General features: G+C 44.8%; 1 protein-coding gene across 1 annotated transcript in view; it reads left to right on the forward strand.

The window, feature by feature from the left end:
* LOC143828623 (aldehyde oxidase 3-like) overlaps nucleotides 1–18,054 on the forward strand; it is a 69,407-nt gene that overhangs the window by 25,795 nt on the left and 25,558 nt on the right. Inside the window, exons 15-23 of the mRNA XM_077318910.1 lie at nucleotides 2,498–2,660; nucleotides 4,930–5,022; nucleotides 5,721–5,890; nucleotides 7,706–7,820; nucleotides 8,465–8,584; nucleotides 8,922–9,018; nucleotides 11,339–11,463; nucleotides 14,698–14,831; nucleotides 16,988–17,075. Coding sequence (XP_077175025.1) covers nucleotides 2,498–2,660; nucleotides 4,930–5,022; nucleotides 5,721–5,890; nucleotides 7,706–7,820; nucleotides 8,465–8,584; nucleotides 8,922–9,018; nucleotides 11,339–11,463; nucleotides 14,698–14,831; nucleotides 16,988–17,075 — 1,105 coding nt within the window. The remainder of the gene's footprint in view (nucleotides 1–2,497; nucleotides 2,661–4,929; nucleotides 5,023–5,720; nucleotides 5,891–7,705; nucleotides 7,821–8,464; nucleotides 8,585–8,921; nucleotides 9,019–11,338; nucleotides 11,464–14,697; nucleotides 14,832–16,987; nucleotides 17,076–18,054) is intronic.

Raw genomic sequence — 18,054 nt, forward strand, 5'->3', positions numbered from 1 at the left:
ATGGAAGTTCATGGAAGTTTGTGAATGGATACATTTGTGAATGGATACATTTCCAGAACCATTTGTCTCTGTTCAATGAAAATGTTTACCGAACTTCAAATCAATATAAATTGGAGGACATGTAGAGGAGCATCCAGGGGAGTTCCTCTGCAATTTTGAGAGCCATTCCGCACAGCGTTAATGTTGCTGAAGTCTTACTATTGTGTAATGCTATTTTTTAAACGTTATGCACAACGTTGTACACAATCTGCAACACTCCTGCAACACTCCTGCAAAAATCGCTTCTTTGTAGCACTTTTCGCCCTTAAAAACCCACTAGACTCTTGAGACCAACCTAAAACACATCCAAAAAAGACATGCGCATTCTCGATATAGTGGTAGCAAGCATGTCCTTCCCTAATCTCTCGCACCCGAGCTTCCACTGTTGCGATCAATGAATAAATGATGCTTCTTTGGCTGAAATCCCTCCACAAGCAATTGTCTGTAAAGTATCCAAGCACAATACAGCCCCCTGTTTGACACTGCCCGCAATTTCGTCCAAAAATTGTAAACGAGCTTGTAAACGAAAAATTGTAAAAGAGCTTGTAAACGATTAAGCACCAGCTCCTACACCAACGAAAAAGGTCTTTCTGATACATTGAATGAACAAATATGCATTGCTACAAATGTTTTCGGGTTTTTAAAAAACAGTTTTTAAAGGGAAGCACAAACACAACAGTTAATTCGCTGTTCTGTTTGATTGACGGCCAGGGGCAAGGGGAAGTGCGGAAAAATATCGCCTCCTTTGTTGTGATTTCGGTGAGACCAGAAACTTGTGCGTTGCGAGAATAGCACTAGTGGGAGAGCCTTTTTTTCAATAGAAACGGCTGTGTGCGTTACCAAGACCTGCTGCTATTGATTGCAGCGCTTTTCAATAGCGCTCAGATTTAGCTACATTGCCAGTTGTGCGGAATAGCCCTGATGTCTCTACCTTGCACAGGATCTGTTTCATACACTCCTCAACCTGCACCTGTTTAAATGACCGATGGTCATTTGACAAGTACAAATTCAGGAGGTTCAGGTGTAAATAGTGCAACGTAAAAACACCAAACTAACAGGGAATTTCCAGCTTATCACCACATTTCTATTTTTTTCTGTAATGGTGTTACCATGGATTTCTTTGAATTTTAGCAGAGCACAGCGAAAGGCCTTGCCTGAAGATTATTCTATCCCAATTTCTGATATGGAGCCATGAAAGAAAATCCCGTCAGTTGACTCTTTTCATGACTATCTTTTCTTGAGTGCCACTCTGGTATCACAAGCCTTTCCTTTCATTCCTGTTCCTAAAGCATTAGTTAATTAGATCTACCACCTATTTCTTTGAGGGAAAATATAACTAAGAAGTATGACAGGTATTCCTATAAAACAGTGGTTCTCAACCTTACTTCCCCTGTGACTCCAACTCGGCAGCTGGCGGCAGTGTGCATGTGTGCACTGCGTGCATGGTTGGCGTGTGCGCACAGGTGTGCACAACAATTGAGATTGTGTGGAGGCGTCCATTGCTATGGCTCTGCCACCTTCACACGCCTCCGCCACCACCACCACCCCCTGCCTCCGCATGCCACTGCTGCCGCCTGCTGCCACCATGGCAGCGGGCAACCTGGAAACCCCAGGAAGGGACCAATCGACCCCAAATGGGGTCGCGAGCCCAAGGCAGAGAACCACTGTTCTAAAACGATGTATACAATTGCAAGATTTGCAATCTAGATCATGATTTAAGCTTCTTCATCTACTCTTCCTTCACTGTATCTGCATATTTTTATAACCATCCCAGTTTCTCACAGGGGGTCATTTTTTACAATTGCCACAGTTACCACATCAAAAACAGCACTCCTGTTTTAATGTAATTATAATAACAGTTTTTTTCACAACAATGTCTTCAGACTAATATATCCCCCCATGAATAAGAAATAATAATGCTGGCAGATTCCCGGGAGAAAGGCAGCTTCTTACCTGATGAGCTGGGTTTGATTTACTGCTCCTCCACATGCAGCCAGCTGCATGACCTTGGGTCAGTCACAATCCTGTTAGAGCTGTTCTCCCAGAGCAGTCCTGTCAGAACTCTCTCAGTCCCACCTACCTCACAGCATGTCTGTTGTGGGGAGAGGAACGGAAGGCAATTGTAAGACACTTGGAGAATCCCTCAGGTAGTGAAAAGCTGGATATAAAAACCAACTCTTCTTCTACTTCTTCGTCCTACTTCACTGCACCAAGGTCACCAAAAGGAAATAAAAAAGAGACATGGGTTGAGGGTATAGGATTTGGGCTAGAATATATCCCACTCAAGCCTGAATTGATAATTGTGGTAAAATATGCAGGACCCCTGCAACAGCATGAAACAAAGAATCAAAATGCTGGGAGATCCAGTGTGGAATTTGGCCTTTAGTTTCTACATTAGAGTTTTGCCTAGCTCTGCTAGTAAATAAGTATACTTTTTTTCTTATCCTTTCTCCCTCAGAAAGTGGGATGAGCAGATGCTGGATGAAGCCTGCCGGCTAATTCTCAAGGAGATTCAACTCTCACCTTCAGCGTTAGGCGGAAAAGTGGAATACAGACGAACTCTGCTCATCAGCTTCTTTTACAGATTCTATTTGGAAGTGCTGCAAGATTTAAAGCACATGGTGTGTCTGTGTACTTGTATGTCTATGTGCTTGCATGTCTACTAGGCTGGGGCATGAACCTAAAAAATCTGGTTTGGTTCAGGATGGCCTCAAACAGAGCCCAAAATGCCCTGAACTGGATCCCACTTGTTCCTGACTATAGCTTGCTGCAGACGGGAGAAAATTAGGGGATCTCTTGGGAAGGTTTAAATGGCTGGGAGTCATTTAGCCCGTTTTGCTTCCTTCCCCTTGAATCAGGGGAGAACAAAACTGACTAAAAGCTGCTGAGTGGACCCACCTGGCTGGCAGCCATTTAAGCCTATCAGTGGGGCGGGTGCACCTGGCAGCTGTTAGGCTGAAATGGCCAGCAGCCATTTCAGCAGTCCATTTTGCCTCCTCCCCCTTGAAAGCAGGGAGAAGCCAAACCCACTAGTAAAATGGCTGCCAGCCATTTAAACCTAACAGGTCAGCTGTGGACTCATGTCGTTCTGCTATTAGGTTTAAATGGCCCAAATAGCTAAACCAAAAGGAACAAAAGTCTGGTAAATGTTTGGGACCTTTCCCAAGCATTGGTTCAGGGGCTCATGCCAAATTTTGACTCGTGAATTGTTTTGTGTCCATCCCTAATATCTACTTGTATATTTTACAGATCTCAGAGTATCCACTGAGTCCCTTCAAGCCACATGCCATGATAAACTTTCTGTGGACAAGCCCTATCCTAACAATTTGTGCCACCTCATGGGCTTGCCATGTACCTTAGTAAGAATCAATAAATATCCAGGAAGTCACTTGGAGGAAATTTTGTTCTTATAAAGTTTTCTCTCCAAATTTATGGCGTGTTGAAGTAGATACCTCTACAAAATAATTTTTACTTTTGTTTTGCATTCATTTTTTTCTGGGATTTTCCCCTCCATTTGTGAAGTGTTTGTTGAAAAAAAGAATTGGTTTAAAGAGACAGCTTGGTACGCAATGGGAATATAAAATTAAAATTATTTTTGTTTTTTGCTATTTCTTATATTCCTTAATAAGAGCAGGACTGGCAGATGTTCAAGCTGCATCGCCTCTTCGTCCCAGCTGAACAATGGGGAACACCTCCCCTAGGACACACACAAAATGTTTCTTTTTATATATGTTTCTTTTTACATAGCTATTCCTAGCTATGTTTTCCACTTTCATTATTGGCTTGGTCTGCAACTCTTAGTGTGAGATACTGTTTATCACTTTTTGGATTTCTGCTGTGATTAAAGGTGCAAGAGCAAGCCAGGGTTATTTTTTTCTGATCAGGCAGTATCTCTCCTGTAGAGTGGTGGTCCCCAACCCCCGGTCAGGGACCGGGACTGGTCCGCAGATCAGTTGGTACTGGGCCGCAGCTCCTCCTCCTCCTCCTCCTCCCCAGCTGCTGCCTCAGGGGCTGCCCTGCCACTCTGCCACCGGCTCACCTTTGGTGCTCTCCAGCGGCCGCCATGGCTGGGGCTCCCCCTCGGCGTGGCACTGCACTGCTGCTGTTGGCAGCACCCCCCAGCAGGCGGCAGGAAGTCAGGGGTGCCGGCGGGAAAGCAAGTGGAGCAGGGGCTCAGGCGGCAGCGATGTCCCTTAGCAAAAGACTACTCCCCGCTCAGTAAAATTGTCAAGCGTTGACCAGTCCCCGGTGATAAAAATTTGGGGGACCACTGCTGTAGAGGACACATGTGCATAGCACAAAGGACTCCACAGGAGGAGAAGAGTGACCTTCCCCACTGAAACACCCATGGCCCTTCCTTTTCTAGGCCTGTTACAGAACATCATGTACTTTTGTACCTACTTGTTCTGTCGAGTTGTTTCTATATCCATGTGAGAGAACTGTCCTATATTACTTCCTGCGCATAGAAGTCACCGTGGGTTTTAGGGGATATGAAGTTTCAAGAGTCAAAACTCCGTTCCTCAGAATGTGTCTGACCAAGGGAGCTTTGACTCTCAAAATCTCATGCCCCAGAAATCTTGTGGGTTTTTAAGGTGCTCCTGGACTCAAATCTAGCAGTTCTACTGCAGACCAGCACAGCTACCCACCTGATACATCAAATGTAGTAATTTATACTGGCCTTTGTACAACTTAGGTACTAGTGAGGGTCACATTCTACTGCATGAACAAAAACTTCTTCACCACATGAATACTTTGTGGCTTTCTGACCGGGGCTCAGGACTTGAGAAGGAAGTCAATGGACGGCTTTTGAAAGAGGATTTTTTCTGGAAAGATCAGCAGCAAACATATTGGACATATTAAATGCTTTCAAAATTGTCTTCCTTACTGCAGTACCCATCCATGTATCCTGACCTGCCCAAGGAAACCTTGAGTGCCTTGGGCGAGTTCCGAGATCATCCCCCACAGGGTGTGCAGGAATATCAGGTCAGTGGTTAACCAGGCAGTTCATCCCCAGAAAAAAATGAGGCTCCCTTTCATCATCAACGGCATTGTTAATTCTAGCATTTTCATTGACCTCTTTTGGCTAGACATGTGACCTGTGACCCCCCCAACCATACAATCATGCAAGTATTCTTTCACAGAAATTAAACTGAAAGTGACCAATGGCGTGAAGATCCATTGTTTATGATTGTATATAAATTTATTTTTTTCTGGGGTTTCTCAGTTCAGTTCTGCCTTTTGTCCCACCATGCCGATCTCGCTCTTCTCCGCTGCTCCAGACTGACAAATGCCCTATCTTGATCTACCCCGCAAGGCTGTTGTGTGCATGGTGCCCCCCCCAGGCAAGCTGCTTGCCATGCCACGACCCCTGTGAAAGGGTCATTTGACCCCCCCAAAGGGGTCCCAACCCCCAGGTTGAGAACCACTGGTTTAAATGGTTCTGAGCTTTTTGCGGGGAGCAGAAAGCAAGGGTTTAAACTTGAGATGGCTCATGAACCAGCATATCAGTTTGTGGTTGGGTTTATGAGTCAGTCACAAACTGAACAGCAAAAATGCAGTTCGTGCCCATCCCTAAATTTCTTTGCAGCCAAGTGTATTCAGAAGACCCTGCTACATAATGATGTATGAACTATCTATACAGTATGAACTATCTATATAGCAAGTGACTTCTTCTGTGACAGGATGTCGACCCACAGCAGCCTCCTCGGGACCCCGTGGGTCGTCCCATCATGCATGAGTCTGGGATTAAGCATGCCACTGGCGAGGCTGTCTACACGGATGATATTGCTCCAATAGACGGACAGCTCTACATGGCAGTGGTAAAAAGCACACGAGCCCATGCGAAGATTATGTAAGTGATGTTGTTAAGAGGTCAAATGAGATAACTCATTTGACCAAATGGAACCACAGGTCATGTTCTATCTGTATTTGTTTGCTTCGTGGTGTGTGTGTGGGGGGGGGGGATGAACTAGAATAACAAAGGAGTGGTTGCAAATATAAAGCAGGTCAAAGTCAAACTTTATTGCACTAGGCCATAGGCCATCGCAAGATCAGATAACAATAAAATTGTTCAAAACAAACAGATCTGTCACGGTTATCACTTAACCAGAATAAAAATTACACTTAACCCATACATTCTGCTCATTAGACCACAGTATTTGCCCCAAGGCCAGCTTGAATCTTTCTTGTGGCCAAAGCAAAGGTGGCAACCCTTTATGTCACAAATGGGTCCATATCAGCAATGGTCCCCAACCCCTGGTCCGGGGACCGGTATCAGTCCATAGATCAGTCAGTACCGGGCCGCAGCTCCTCCTTGTCCTCCTCCCTGGCTGCTGCCTCAGGGGCTGCCCTGCCACTCTGCCGCCAGCTCACCTTTGGTGTTCTCCAGCGGCCGCCATGGCTGGGGCTCCCCCTTGGTGTGGCACTGTGTAGCTGCTGCTGGCAACGCCCCCCAGCGGGCAGCAGGAAGTCAGGGGCACCGGTGGTAAAGCAAGTGGAGCAGGAGCACATGTGGCGGCGACGTCCATCAGCAAAAGACTACCCCCCCCCCCGGGCCTCAGTAAAATTGTCAAGTGTTGACCGGTCCCTGGTGATAAAAAGGTTGGGGACCATTGCATATCAGGAGGCAAATACTATAATTAATCATGAGCTGAAGAAAATGCCCCTGGAATAATTTTATTTAGAAATTTCTTCCTTGGATCTGTGTAAAGTGGACGTTCCAATAGATAGTGGGGCAGATCTTCAACTACTGGGTATAAAGTAGGCCTAAGAAGGGAGACTGAGTGCCCAGGTTTGTTCATATAGACACACTGCAATGCAGGTTGTTTACAGTACCTTTTCGGACACCAGCCAAATACTTTTAGGAAATTGAGTGGGGCCAGGAAGGCCTTTTGCCCAGTAGTCTGATTGACTTCTGGAGACATGATTGACTATGCTTCCTTAATTGCTCTTGACACCTCAACACAAGGATCTACATTGTGTTGCTGATGTTAAGCTGTGGCAATCATTTTGAGGCTGGCTCCACCTCCTGTGGCGGCCATTTTGTTGCGGCAACTACCATGCTGTGTCAGAATGCCGAATGCGCTATATGTGTTGGAAATGTCACAACACTGGTGGGTCTTTTTCCCGTAGGTGGTGATCTTGATAGTTTATTAAAAAAAAAGTTTTGGCTGAAAGTATGTGATAAATTGCAGACCATCTTAAATTTTAAGACCCGACTGCTGAAACAAGCTAGATTTTTTTTTCCATGCTGCCACTGTAGCAAGACTTCAAACTGCATCAGGGTGGAAACAACAAAAACTGCCTAATATGGACTCATGGATTAGGAAAATTAGAGAACTTGCAGTTATGGCAAAGTTAACCCATCTGATTAATTGAAGATCACCAGAAGAATTTCAAGACTGCTGGGACTGTTATATGACCTTATGTAATCTTCGTAATTTTTTGCTGTAATTCTTTTCTTATAAGACAAAAATAAAATCGATATCTATATGTATTTTAAAAATGAATTCCAAATGCACCCACAGTTTCAAATAGGTTGGGGACCTCTGCCATATATTATTTAGGAAGTATATGTTTATTGTGCCTTGATTGTTTCTGTTTGAATCATATACCTTTAGTGGTTCACTGTTGTTACGTGAATTAGAACCTTTATCCTCCTCTCCAGATCCATTGATGCCTCTGAGGCTTTAGAAGTTCCGGGGGTGGTTACCGTGGTCACAGCTGCTGATATTCCAGGGGAAAATGGGGATGAAGATGAGAAAGTGTTTGCTGCAGAGGAGGTAGTTCTTCATTGATGGTTTTCTTTCTAAATATACTCTTTTTTGCCTACCACAGCTACTAATATAGAAATACTCTGCTAATGTGAACACAGGCTAATGGGACCTAGTTGCTTATCAGTCAAATGAATTACTAATAAGACCCCCAAGGGCATTATCATTATCTTGCACAAATAACATACACTTAATATTTGTTAATGCGCAGTCAAACTCTGAATAAGCAGACTCTTTGGGTGAAGAATTCTCTGTATTAAATAATATAATGAAACAGATACATAAGATTCTTTGCTGAAACTCATGTTTTAAAAAGCTCACTTAACAGTATGACCACCCTAAAGTCCACCCCCACCATACTTACATTTGGCATGCAAAAACAAGGTTGTAAGCATTGGCCAGATGGATAGTATATTGTTCAACTCTCTTAGAACTAGACTGTAGTCTGGAGGTGACTTTGATGGAGGGGGGCAGTGGATGTTAGACAAATTGCCAATGAGGCAATCGAAAGGACCTCAAAATTGTTCAGAACGCAGTTTGAAAATTGATTCCTTAGAACAAAGTTTGTCAGAGCAGCTTAAAAAGGGCACAGTTGCTGCCCCTTGAGTTAAAGCAGTTCACCTTACTTTCTGTTGCTTTGTTATACCATGCAGGTAACATACATTGGTCACGTTATCTGTGGTGTGGTTGCAGAGACCTATGAGCTTGCAAAGGAAGCCACCCAAAAAGTGAAGATAGGATATGAAGATCTGGAATTGATCCTGACAATTCAGGTAAAAGCCACCATTGAGTCCAGTAAAGAAAATGGTGCCATAAGATTCTTTATTAGAATCACAATGGTGATTAAAAAATCTGCACAATGGGGCCACGTGCAGGGGGCATTTTTCTACATGCTTCGTGAATAAAAGAAATCCACCAAGATCTCCTGAGACAGCGTTATGACACATCTTGGTGGCCCATCAAATGCTCCTTCTGGGGATGGGAGACCAACGAGGAATGACCTGGGAGGATTCAGTGGTCCCCCACAGGAAGGAGAAATGGTTGAAAATTACCTTCCCTTGTTCCTGTAGAAATACTTGCTGAGATCCAAGCTTATGTTTTCACCCTCAGGATGCCATACAACATAATTCATATTTCGACAAAGAAAAGAAAATAGAACAAGGAAATGTTGAGAAAGCATTTCACACCGTTGACCAAATTATTGTAGGTAAGTAGTTGTATGCGGTCTTAGTAATCCTGCAGTGCTCCTAATATAGAGCAAACCTTTTTGCATGACAGTCCCATGGTACGTTTGTTTACATGTGAGTTTTTCTCTCACATATCATGTAGCTCACCTTATTCAGAAAACAAATTTGTGTGAATGTAACCTTAATTGGTCAGTGAAGGCTGACATGTCCCCCCTGGCCACCGGCAGGAGATGGGGAGTAGGGCTGTCAGACCTGGGTTGAGAAACACTTGGAAATTTAGGAACAGAGTTTGGTGAGGACAGGGACTTCAACTGGGGCACAATGCTACAAATCCCACCCTCCAAAACATCCATTTTCTACAGAGGAACTGATTCCTGGAGGCATTTAATTCCAGAGGATCCCCAGGCCTCACATGGAGGATGGCTTTCCTCTAGTCTGTTCCAATCTCCTTTGTTTGCAGGCCTTCATTGTTGTTGTTTTTGACTTGGAGTGGCCTACTTATTCCTTGGTATCCCTCAAGCTCTTTGTACATGAATAATCTATCTGTCTTCCTACTTATGATATGGACTATTGGAGATTGATTCTGATGGCATGGTGATAGAGAAAATGATTGCAATCTTCTGATTGATCATACAGTTATTAGAAATTGACTATACTTCTGCACATTGATTTGACTGTTTTTGACCCTTGGTTCTTATCAAAAGATCAGTATGTTCCTCTCCAGAATGTAGCTTCCCCATCACTCAGAGGAGGGGATGTTTTGAGCAGGGTCAAACTGGTCATCTTGTGTGTCAAGGCCAGAAGACATGAGCAAGCCATTACAATATATGAACCTTGGGGGCTGGAACTGATGCTGGGCAAAGACCCAGATCCCTGTTGGCAGTTCCTGGAAGGCTGTAGGGTGTTCCAGGGAGGTGGAGTGGGGAGATAGAGACCCCAAGCTATTGGTTCATCCTGCAAGGGCATCATCTTTCCCAGCCTCCAAGGAAAGGGTATTTAACACTATGTAAGTTTTCTGAGCAGAGTTGGGAACTCCCCTGTGTCTATATTTCTTCTGCAGTAAAAATATAAAAAGTTTTTTTCACTCAACATGATTAACTGGGAGCATTTTGCTGGGCAAAAGAATCCTACTTAGACTGCTTGGCTATCAGTTCCATTTGATCCTTTATTGCTGTGACCTTCATTGCTGTGAGGTTCTCATGCTGTTTGGAGATGGATTCATATGATATCATTGCCAACTGGCTGCACTCCAGTTTATTTTCCCGTAGTGTCAGACTTTTTCTTGTACAACATAAGCATACCATGAGCAAGCCACATGTGGGCTAGCAAAGTTCTAGTGAGGCATTGGGGTGGGGAGGGGCTTCTGTCCCAGTCCTTGTCATTACATCTTTTTCTTTAAGCTTCTACAATTGATACTTCATCTGGTAAGCTGATGTCCCTGCATTTCTGAATGTATATTTTATATAGATGTGGAGAGACTTCGATTATGTATGTATGTATGTATGTATGTATGTATGTATGTATGTATGTATGTATGTATGTATGTATGTATATGTGTGTGTGTATGTGTGTGTGTGTATATATATATACACACACACACATACACATTTACATTTACATTTACATTTACATTTACATTTACATTTACATTTATATTTATATTTATATTTATATTTATATATTTACATACTGCCCTCCTAGAAGGCAGTATAAAATGATAACCCGGTTTTATCAAGGACCTATAAATAATCTGAAGTTGTCATTCATTCGCTGCCAGGAGATGGCAAGATTTTGGTGAGATTTTGGCCCCATAATAGTATTGCCTAAGTGTACATGGGGATAGTGTGTTCAGATGCAATCATTTACAAAACTGCTAGGGCAGATGAGTTAGAAGAAGAAGAGAACAGTTGGCTTTTATACCCCACTTTTCACAACCCAAAAGAGTCTCAAAACAGCTGACAGTCGCCTTCCCTTCCCTCTCCCCACAACAGACACCCTGTGAGGTGGGTGAGGCTGAGAGAGCCCTGATATTACTGAAGAAGAAGAAGAGCTGGTTCTTATATGCCGCTTTACTCTACCTGAAGGAGTCTCAAAGCGGCTTACAATCTCCTTCCCTTTCCTCTCCCCACAACAGACACCCTGTGAGGTGGGTGAGGCTGAGAGAGCCCTGATATCACTGCTCAGTCAGAGCAGCACTTTCAGGACTGTGATGGTCACCCAGAATCAAACCTGGCTTGCCAGATCAGAAGCTGCCCTTCTTATCCACTACACAATGCTGGCTCTTGGGGGAATGGTTGAGATGAGCTTCAGGTTTTTCCAACTTTCATTTGATTTTCACAGGTGAAAACCATATTGGAGGACAAAGCCATTTTTACATGGAAACAAACTGTAGTGTTGTCATTCCAAGAAAAGAGGATAATGAAATGGATTTATATGTCTCCACCCAGGATGCTTCACATGTACAGGTAGCTCAAAGTCAAATTCTTATTGGGCCAAAGATTGGAGGTAACAACAGTGGTTTTCAGAATATTAAAGAGGCTTTGTTGCTCAAGGTATGTTAGCTCATCCTAGTTTGACTTCTAGTAAACTGGCTTGCAGGTTCATTGGGCACCATGGACAGCAATGTTTTTATATAGTGCTCAAATATAACTGCTACTAGAATTGAAGCCCGTTGCAGTGTTAAATGCAATGGGAGCTAGCATGGGGGGAGGAGGAGTGCTGGGGAGAACTCCTGGACCCCTCCTCCCAGGCAGTCCTCTCGCCAGCACCCCGCCCTGCCCCAAAAAGGCTGGCTGGGGCTGCTCCAATCAGGACACGCACAGCTTCCGTGAACCAGAAGCAGGCGCAATACACTCTCCAAACCAAAAACCAAAAAAGGAACACAACCCAACCGTAACAGGTAGGAACTCAAAAGTTGAGCTGTACAATAAAATAATGTAAAACTTGTTGGTATGATAGCTTTTTTTCTGACGCACATGAGATACACTCTCAGCACAGAATTAAATAATAGTGCAGAGTAGTGACCCTAGGCACATATCTTAAGAGGTGGTCTCCAAAAAGGATAAAATTTACATATATTGGTTGGAGCCATAATCTACAGATCCCATTCAACCACTCAGCTACACTTTATAAAGAGTTCAATATAGATACTTTATAGAGAGTGTATTATCACAGTTCTGACCACTGAGGAAGACCCAGTAGGGTCGAAACGCGTTTGGTCTTACGTGCTGTTAGTTCTGTATAGTTTTGATGTTTTTATTCTGTTTTTAATTGTGCACTATAATAAATAATAATAATAAAATAATAATAATTGTAAATAACCAACAGGTTTTACATTATTTTATTGTACAGCTCAGCTATACACTCTCTGGCCAGGAGGCCTCTGCTCAAATATTGAAGGTAGCTAAATGTTACAGATAAGTAATGTAAACAAGCTTGATTTGATACTCCCACTTTGTAGTCATCTGTCAGTGATTACTAAGAACAGAGTCATTATTAGGAATTGGCATGAACTGGTTTACAAACAAAATTTCGTCATGAATTTAGGTTGGTTCACGTTTTACGAAATGAGGCTTCTGAACTGAAGAACTGCCATGAACTTTCATGAATTTTGATGTGGTTTGGCAGAAAGCAGAGGTTCAATGGCTCTGAGCCATTCAAACCTCTGCTTTCTGCTGTTCACAGAAAGCAGCTCAGCATCGGGTTCTGCTGTTTGGTTTAAATAGCTCAGACTGTTTCTGCAATAGCAACATCGTTGAGATTTGCATTTTTAAAGGGTCGACTTTTTAGTCTGTAGACTATTAAATAACGTCCTCAAATGGATCTCTGAAAATAAGATTCTTGGCCCCAAACAAATTGGGTTTTGTGCAGGAAAGTCCACCCTAGACCATTGTGTCACCCTGACCCACTTAGTTAATAAATCTAGCAGTAAAAACAGAGCCAATTGTTTTGTTGCTTTCTTGGATCTAAAGAGAGTATTTGATTCCATCCCCAGAGACTTGCTACGGGACAAGTTGGCTGATCTGAACATAAAGGTTTCCATGATTTTGCAAAGACTAGCACTTTGGATTTCTCATAATTCAATGTGTGTCTGTTAGATTCACAATATGCAAAGCATTGATTGAGGAGATGCTTTAATCCAACTTGTGAACAAGACATGATGACAGCATCATCAGCATAAAGTAAAAATGGAGTATGCAGAGAGCCGAGCTTAGGGCAATGGCCATCTACAGTAAATTGTGATGGAGCTAAATCATTTAGAAATGGTTAAATAAAAAGGGTGCCACTATACAGCCCTGTTTAATGCCCTTATTGATTATGATTTTGGTGTTAGTTTCCCTTGGGGAGTAAGTCTTGTATGTGAATATAGTTTCCTTATTAGGAAAAGTAACCTTTTATATTTCAGATTATCATGGAGTCCTTGGTAAGACTGCGGATACACTCTAGGCTCTCCCCTTATCTACCAACTCAGGGCCCCTCTGAATACCCAACAGCTTGGGCACCAAATGTTTGTTGATATAACAGCTGGCCTGTAACTTCAAAGGCTCAGAAGAGAAATCCAAGGGCCAGTGGGATTCCAGGAAGGGAAATCTTGCTGCATTCATACCTATCTGACTAGATCAGTGGTTCTCAGTGACCCCCAGGGGGTTCGATTGACCCTCTCACGGGGGTCGCCGCAGATCCCTGGGGAATGCCAGGAGAGGGGAGAAGGGCAGTGGCAGAAGCACCTTGGCACTGGCCTCCTCTGCGACACTAAAGGGGAAGCCCAGGAAGCAAGGTCCCACCCAGCACCTGTGGCGCTGGCCTCTTTTGCGGTGCAGAGGAGGCCAGTGCCATGGCTCTGCCACCACCGCCATAGGGGGAGCCCGGGAAGCAACACTCCACCCAGCATTCCCCAAAGAACGCCTCAGCTTGGCCCCGCCTCCTCAGAGCTCACCGAGGCAACACAAAAGAGGCTGGTATCAAGGCGCTGCAAGCAGAAGTGCCTGCCGCCACCCCTGCCATTGGATTGCCACAAGCTTGTTGTCAGGAACCAAGCAGTTGAGACCCAACAAACTCACACCATAGATATCAGCATCCGGCTTCAGTAGAAAGCTTTAAGTGAAGAGTCTTTATTTTGGAAGAATCAGCAAAGCAAAGTCCACACATTGCTTATGCTCACAGACAGCAGGTTTTGACAGAGACACCATAGTAGGGGGTGGCAGGATCTAGATACCTGGGCCATAGGAAAGGGGCAAGGCAAGAAACCAACGTAGACGGGAATCGGGCATTCACACAGGAATGTAGGATCACAGCATCCTTTAATATGGAGTGGTGTTAAAGCAATTTCCCCATCTGTTGTTTTGGGCTCCAGAGAAAGCAGCCTTGAGGAAGGGAGATAGCAAGGCACCGTTGAAACCAGGGGGGAGCCTTTGAAATGCAAGCTGAGAGCAAGGGGAGGGTTGACACTCCGAGCCTCATGGGGTAAGCCAGAATTGGGCAGGAGTCCTGGGAAGAATGCGAGGAGAAGAATGTGGAAACTGGGACAGGAATCAGGGGTTCATGACACTTGTTTGTGATGGGAGGATTCCTGCTGGTGAATCTGCAATCCCACACTTACTCCTTAGGCATATGGAAGAAATAAACGTGCAGTCAATATGATGGGAAAGGACAGGCCTGTTTTATAGCCTGCTTTCTCTCTCTCTCTCTCTATGTTACAGAACATAGTGGCTGCAGCAATGGGTACCCAGTACAATAGGATCAGATGCCACACAAAACGAGCAGGCGGAGCTTTTGGAGGGAAATGCGTGAGATCTTCCTTTCTGGCTGCGGCCGCTGCTGTAGCAGCACACAAGTAAGAGCTCCAATCGTCTGTGATATTTTAGAAATGAATTAAATGTGAGCGATATCTTATTCAATATTGAAGCCGGATATGGATTTAGGGAGAGGGCAAAGAACTGTTCAATTGTACCTGACCTCTCCTCTCCCATACAGATCCTTCAGCCAGATCCTTCCTATCCCAGTTTTGGCATTACGTGTGACCACGGCGCCCCAAGTTTAAAAAAAAACAAAAAACAGGTCAACTCCCAAATGCTCAGCTGTTATTCTGTGAGCAACAAAGATAGTAAATGATTACAAACTGTATATTTCCCCTGATTTTGGGGAAAAGACACCGTCATCCTGTCCAGATCGCGTGTAGGTCTCCAGGTAGGTCACCTTGCGTGGCTTTATGGTCTAATGCTGCAACAATCAATTGGAAATAAACTTCAAGAAAACTTTTAGTTTTTGCAAAAACCCGCTATAAATATTCATGGAAGATTGATGGGCACAGCATTAAGCAAGTGTCCCATTTCAAATACCTTGGTCTCAACTTTTCCTTTAATAACAAATGGGCACATCATTGGAAGCAGATCACCAAAACCATGAAAACATCCCTAGCTCTCCTTAATAAATTCTACCATCAAAAGGGGAATAAAAATATTCCAGCTGCGATAAAAATTCATTCCATGAAATTCATCCCGGACATTTTGTAAGGCATTCCAATCTGGATCCCACCCTCAGGGTCCCCTGCCCTCAGGAGCAATGTTTTGTGGGCTGCAGTGGAAAGGGGAAGGCACTGTTCCCTCTCAAGCCAGTGTGGTGTAGCTCTTAGACTATGGGAGAACCAGGTTTAAATCCCCATTCTGCCATAGAATTTTGCTGGGTAGCCTTGGACCAGTCACTGTCTTCTTAATTTAAAATTGGAGGTGAGGAGAGCAATGTAAGCTGATTTGAGCCCTGATTGGGGAGAAAGGTGGGGGTGAAAAAGAGGTATATGAATAAAAATCCACCGGGATCTTTGTAGCAAATTGGTTGCTGAATGAAAAATCGCCATTTAAAATAGTGGAATTCGTCGTTATGCATACCTGCCTTTGTAGTGGAATCCAGTTGCGTTTTGTAGCGTTTCCCACAGGCTTCCGGTCTCGGCCAAAATCGCTAGAAAGGTAGCGCTTTTGCCAAGCTCGTCCCGCCCCTGGCCGTCAAGCAGCCAATGGGCAGCCGTTAGCATGCTCCCAAACAGCCCCTTTCCCTTTAAGAAAGTTAAAAAAAAAAAAACACCCATTGCAACGAATCTGTGTTGATTCGTTGCAACGGAGAGACCCATCCAGCTGCCCGGTGTGTTTGAGCTGTCATTTCATCGTTGCCACGCTCCCTCCGAGTGAAAAAAAAAAATCCCCCCCCCTCTCACGGGCCCGATTTTCGGCCGAAAACAGTTTAAAAAATAAAGGGAAAATACATCAGCAAACGGGCTTCTCTGTTGTTTGTGCTTAGTGACTCTGGGGAGGGACTGAAGCCGGGGATTTTGAAGGCGTGCGAAAAGCCCCTTAGATGTACCTAGGTACTTTGCAATTTCATTCTAGGTTATGTAATGTTTAATATTTGTCCTCCTTGACCCATTATGCATGGTCCAGAATGTCCATGCTGGCGGTGGCAAGGCATCGGGGAAAATCTCCGATTATGGAGATGGCCTGGCCCAGGGTCATGGAAGACTCGTGTTATGGAAACGTAGGAACTTCTGCGGTCCCTGGGATAGTGCGGGCGCCAGCAGGAGTGGGGCGGGCCGGTGCTGTGCATAATCGACAGTGCTGGGCCTTTCAGCCCACACAGCCCCAACCTACGGTGTCCCTGTAGAGATACCACATGCCCCTGTGCGCTCCACTGAGCTGCAGAGCCACAGAGTCATCAGGGGAATCCCCCTGCCCCCGCCATAGCATGCGGTGGATGCCCAGCCCCTCCTCACTCACCCACGGCCGCTGCCAAGGCCAGGCAGCATCCCAGGCTTCCTAGCCCTAGTGCACAGCGCGTGTGTGCACGCTATGCCAGGACGTCGAAGTACGCTGGGGAGCCCAGCCCCTGTGCATATAGCCCAGTGGCCACCCGGCATAGCAGACGCTGTGCATAATAGATCCTTGAAACTTACTCTGAAGTCAGCAGGAGTCCCTGTCTGTTTGACTGTCTGTCTGTTTGCAGAACTGGCTGCCCGGTTCGGTTTACTCTGGACCGAGATGAAGACATGGTCATAGCTGGAGGGCGACATCCTTTATTTGGGAAATATAAAGTAAGCAATACTGATTTTGGCACGTTCTGCTGTTTAGATAATACCTCTGCAGGTACCAACTTGCTGATTGTTCCTGGCCCCAAAGATGCTCGCCTGGCCTCAACCAGGGCCAGGGCCTTTTCAGTCCTGACCCCAACCTGGTGGAATGAGCTCCCGGAGGAGCTGCAGGCCCTCGGAGAGTTTATGGCTTTCCATAGGGCCTGCAAAACAGAGTTCTTCTGTCAGCTTGACATCCTTGACTTTGTTTTTTTGCCTGAGAGCCAGCATGGTGGATTGATTAAGAGTGGCATATACCAGGGAGCCTCTTGTGGTGCAGAGTGGTAAGGCAGCTGTCTGAAAGTTTTGCCCATGAGGCTGGGAGTTCAATCCCAGCAGCCGGCTCAAGGTTGACTCAGCCTTCCATCCTTCCGAGGTCGGTCAAATGAGTACCCAGCTTGCTGGGGGGTAAACGGTAATGACTGGGGAAGGCACTGGCAAACCACCCCGTATTGAGTCTGCCATGAAAACGCTAGAGGGCATCACCCCAAGGGTCAGACATAACTTGGTGCTTGCACAGGGGATACCTTTACCTTTATACCAGGGAGCTTTGGGAGAGGAAGAGGGAAGTGAGATGGCTAGAGCAAGTGTGGGGGAAGACTCACAACGAAGCTGCAAGAACATCCTACCGCATGCTTATGAAGGCGTATTGAGATGGTAGTGAAAATGGCAGTGAGAGTTTTACATCACTTCTAGTGCGTCCGTGAGCTCTTGCCTGGCACAGTTGTTGAGAGTAGTTCGGTCCCTTAACATCCTGGAGGAAGGGTGTCAAAATTCTAGCAAATTGGTTCTGAGACCTCAATCTGAGATCCTGGAAAACTACTGCCAGTATTTATTATTTATTTTATTTTATTTATTCATATTTTTATACCGCCCTCCCCGAAGGCTCAGAGCGGTTTACATGTAACTGAACCTATACATGAAACCATGTATCTGTAGACAA

The sequence above is a fragment of the Paroedura picta genome, chromosome 2, assembly GCF_049243985.1.
Source record: "Paroedura picta isolate Pp20150507F chromosome 2, Ppicta_v3.0, whole genome shotgun sequence".
NCBI classification, from domain to species: domain Eukaryota; kingdom Metazoa; phylum Chordata; class Lepidosauria; order Squamata; family Gekkonidae; genus Paroedura; species Paroedura picta.